At 32.9% G+C, this 5,016-nt stretch overlaps 1 protein-coding gene across 1 annotated transcript; it reads right to left on the bottom strand.

Moving 5' to 3' along the window:
• Positions 1-418: 418 nt before the first annotated feature.
• LOC140832813 (probable pectate lyase 5) lies at positions 419-2,457 on the bottom strand. The gene is made up of 4 exons (XM_073197021.1): positions 2,294-2,457; positions 1,473-2,210; positions 1,122-1,260; positions 419-971 (listed from the first exon to the last, which is right to left on the bottom strand). The coding sequence occupies exons 1-4, from the start codon at positions 2,398-2,400 to the stop codon at positions 750-752; spliced, it is 1,206 nt and encodes a 401-aa protein (XP_073053122.1). The 5' UTR covers positions 2,401-2,457; the 3' UTR covers positions 419-749.
• Positions 2,458-5,016: the final 2,559 nt, after the last annotated feature.

Below are 5,016 nucleotides of genomic sequence, written 5' to 3'. Positions count from 1 at the left end.
TAAATACTGTATAAATTTACAAAAAGACAACTAGAACAGAAATTGAAATTAAAATGCTACTGGAATTTGTTTCAAGAATATTTGCTGAAGTTATTGAGTAATTGTTGATGATCCTTTTTCCTTCTGTCTTACGTGCGAAATCCATTTCTTCATTGTGTGTAACCATGGCCTTGGGCAGAAATTTTATTTTAACAAGTAAAAAAACAAGTTTTAAAACTACTTTTGATTGTATAAAATTTATAAGATTGCTTGCAAATTTCGTGGTAAAATAATTTTTTACAGATATGTGCAACATTGTTTAATCTTTTTCTGACGGAGGGTTACTTCTAATTCATTCTTGATTCTACATAAACTAATCAATAGCCAAGTATTTTTGTGAAAAAAATGTAATTTAGAACATGTTTTTTTAGTTGGGAGAAAGGATTTTTACAATAGGATTTCGTCCCAAATTCGGAATTCGGTGGCAGATGAGTTACAAGTCATCAGTTGAACATTTGAATGCAAAGGATTGAGAAGTGTGCATAAATAAATGAAAATTACAATTGTCAACTCACCAACCTATCCTTCCTTTTGACATATGGTGTATGAAAGTTTTCTTGCTTACTTCCTAGCTACACGGTTTAATGTCTTACTACAAAGAAAGAAAAAGGCCGAGGTTGTGGAAACAAATTGCTGAAGAAGTGAAATTGACGAAAACACTTGAAGCCCTTCTGTTGTTTGGTTGATCCTATCGCGATCGGAACACACAATCAACATGCGTTGCCTTCTCTACAGTTGAGTACACCTGCTCTTGCTGTCATCGAGCTCACGAGGGACGATGGTCTCGCGCTCAAGCTTGATGCTTTGGCGAAATTAGATGACGCTCCAGCACCAGACAGCGTGAAGAACGCGCCATTTAGCATCAAGTCGCCTTCTGATCTCCAGTTCCATTTCTTCCACTGGCTTTGTGGAGCGGTCTCGTGTTTGGTCACCTTGAAATGCAATAACTTCACTTATTAGCCACCCCCAATAGTTAAATCATGATTTATTTCATTGATTTATGTTACTATTTCAAGCAAATAATTAGATTCTTTATGATAAACATTTAGCAAGCATCATAGTATATCAGTATATATTCTCACCTCCTTATGGTCCCTATTTTCAGGAGCAAGAAATCTATTGCCTTGGCTGTTGATAGTAGGGGATGCACTGCCACCAATAGCATACATTAGCCAATGTGTGTAGTCATTGTTCACAATGTGGAAATAGCCATGCCTGCATCTGCAAAATATATTAAGAACAGAGACTTTTCAGCCATCGTTCTGGTGTGACGCATCACGTCGACCATATGCATCGTTTATCTCAACAAAATAATAACAGAGTTGAAATTTGTAACATGTTAAATAGCTACATTAGGCTCGAATTACGCAAGGGCGCGCGGATCAAGGAATTTGAAAGAGAGGGGCTATGGTGCCTGTTTTTAATTAATTTACCTTGGCATCCTCTGAATGAGCCCTTCTCCGAAATGGTTGAAGGCAATGGTGATTTGCATAGATTTGTCACGTGTGTAACTATCACTATGCCCCAAGAGCATGACCTTATCATGATGCGTCATGTAATTGTTCGAAATGGTGATGGCTGTCGAGCCACGTATGGCGTCGATGAGGCCATCTTGGCAATTCGACAACGAGCAATGATCGATCCAAATATTGCTGGAACTGAATATAGACACTCCGTCACCATCTGATAAGCCTCTCCATCCAAAATGTTTAGTAGAATCCCTCACATAAGCATTCCCCCCTTGCTTGCAGTCATGTATGTTGATGCCATGTATGATGACATTTGTAACATATTGAAGGGTTATGCATGGCCCGTTAGCTATGTGCACACTCACACCTCTGCCGTCAATTGTTTTGAACGAGGTTATCATGAGTTCTTGCTTGAGTTTGATAACCATGTCGCGCGAAAAAACGACCCACAAAGGCTCGCTTTGGATGCAACCGTATCTCAGAGTCCCTGGTTTCGGATTCACCGCATCATCTCCAGCATCTGTCACTACATAAATCTTTCCATCTCTTCCACCAATGGCCTGTCTTCCGAACCCAATCGCGCAATCTGCCAACTGCTTCCTATTGTTTTTCCAATTAGGGTCACAACTCCAGCATTCGTCAATGGGGTTGCTTGCTCCACAGGATAGAACTCCCAAATTCCTTCTTGATGCATTAACTTTTCTGCAAGAATTTATAGCACATTGTTAGACTATGTTAAGTAGAACGAAAATTATTAAATAAAACGTCGCGTCACGTTAGCTTACTCGTTAAATTCTTGCACTACTAGTTCAGGGTCTGGAATCGGCGAAGATAATGTGAGAAGTGGAACCAAAAGAAGAGGTAACATTAGAGTGAAAAGTGGGATTCCCATGTTTTTTTCCTTGTGTTTTGTTTTTGTAGAAAAAAAGACAGAGGAATTGGGAGGGTGGGGGTGGGGTTGGGGTTGTTAGTTATCTGTTATTTCTGGTTTGGTTTTCAAGTGAATGACTTTGTATTTATATAGGAATGAAATAGGCATTAATTAGCCCATCTTTTCTCCACCATTCTGAAATTTTGCATCTTTCCATGTGATCACTATTTAAAAAATCTGAAAATAACAAGAAAATATTAAAGAATAACACTTTCATTCACACTTGATTTTGTATATATTTTTGAATTTTGATTAAAATAGTGGCTTGTAATTGTGTTGTAGTATTTCAAAGAGTAGGTCCTTTGTGACACGGTCTTACGAATCGTTATCTGTGAGACGAGTCAATCCTACCGATATTCACAATAAAAAGTAATACTCTTAACATAAAAAGTAATACTTTTTCATGAATGATTCAAATAAGAAATATGTCTCATAAAATACAACACGTGAGACCGTCTCACACAAGTTTTTTGCATATTTCAAATTCAAATAAATTAATTTGAATATGTTTTATGCTTAATATTGGAATCGATAAATATTAATTAAAAATAATAATTGGACTGGGAAACAAGTCAAATCTTGAATGAGTAAAACTATATATGCAGCAATGATTAGATCTTAGTCAACTTATCTTAATTTTCTTTAATTTATTTCATTCAATTGTTATTATAATTTACTAGTCTTCATAAATATATGTACCAAAATTAATCTATTATATAAAAATAAGATTGAAATTTGCCAAGAATTCACATGCAATAGTTCAACTTGATGATCTTTTAATGTAAGTAGGCATGTGCCAACATTTACAACTATTTATGATTATTCTCTTTGCACACAAGGAACTTGTGAAAGATCATTCCATATCTCATGTAAGAAATCAATTGATTCGAGTAAAGATGGTCGTCGTTCTTCCTCGATTCAAATTAGACGTGAGTTTTTGTTTTTTCTTTTTTTGTTTTAGAAAAATATTAGTTTTATCATGCGATCGAATATATGTTTGAAAATAGACCACGTTTCCATTTTTATCGCATTTGCTCGAAGATGTTTATATAGGACATAATCGATCTTATTGTAGGAGCAGTAGATCTTGAGTAGACTCGGAAGATTGCTTGGAGGTGTTTGGTGCAATTTCAATTTATTTTTTTATTTGATTTGAAAATTTTTAATTTATTTTTTATTGAGTTTCATATTTTATTTCAGTAACATAAAATAAAAAGTTGACGAATGAACTAATTAAAGTGGGAAAAACTAAAAACCTCACATGGTTTTAACTGTCACAACCACAAAACCCGCCGAGAATTTTCTTTTTCATTATTATATATATATATTTTAGCTTCTTAAAGATCCGTATAGCCAAACTAAATCGATATCCATAGAATATACATACATTAATTAAGTATATACGAGCAGATATTTCATGATACAGTCTTACAGATCTATATACGTGACAAATCAAATCAATCGATATCCGCTACAAAAAATGATATTTTCAAAATTAAAAGAATTTTTTTTCACGATTTAGTCGGGTTAGAAATTTGTCTCACAAAAATAACTTGTGAGACGAACTCGTAACAATTTTTTATTATATATATAGTCTGAAAGTAAATTTCAATATTTTTACAACATTTACATAATATTGAACTAAATCACACTCTTCTGCTAAAATGACGGGCATTTATATATTATAATATTAATAATATCTTTTTTTTAAAAAAAATATTTAGATTTTAATCAATTTTTTCGTAGTTTTTTTTTTAATTTATATTATAAAATATGGATATAGGTGTGAAATTTACGTTGGTGAAGGATATAATATTATTTTTATTTTGGTGAAGTTTAGTTATATCGATAAGGAAATGTGGATTTGTATATAAATTATGTACTCATTAACTATTGGGCCAATGATACCTCTTCTTTTGGGTGAATTCATATTTTAGAGTAGATCTCTTGTGAGACGGTCTCACGAATCTTTATCTGTGAGACGGAGTCAATCCTATCGATATTCACAATAAAAAATAATACTAGTAGCATAAAAAATAATATTTTTCCATGGATGACCCGAATAAGATATCCGTCTCACAAAATACGACCCGTCAGACCGTCTCACACAAATTTTTGCTCATACCTTTATTAAATTTTTTAGATCTAAACAATAAAATTTATATAGTTAATTCCTAACACTCTTGATGATTATGCTAACTTTGACTTGTGAAAATAGAACATGAGATCGGATGATCGTTGTTTATTAAAAATTATAATTGATGTTAATAGTATGATTCAAATCTTTAAAATTGAATACAACTCAAATATATTAATTTAAATAATTTGATACATTATCTAGCTAAAAACTTAGGAGATAATATTATAAAAGACTCTTGCCATAAGTAAATTTTAAATGAAAACAAGTGTATTGGCGATGAAGTAATCATGTTTAATTTAAGATAATGTAGGGGCTCTTCGAAATTACATGTAGAATTGGGAGACCGATCATCAAATCTAAAAGGCCATCGATTATTATGAATTCACGCTTCTATATATTTATATTAGTTTTATGATTTACTCTGAATTCTTATTGTT

This window comes from Primulina eburnea, chromosome 1, assembly GCF_022965805.1.
Source record: "Primulina eburnea isolate SZY01 chromosome 1, ASM2296580v1, whole genome shotgun sequence".
Taxonomy (NCBI): Eukaryota; Viridiplantae; Streptophyta; class Magnoliopsida; order Lamiales; family Gesneriaceae; genus Primulina; species Primulina eburnea.
Note: the sequence above shows the minus strand (reverse complement) of the source record. Positions and strands in the feature narration are given on the sequence as shown.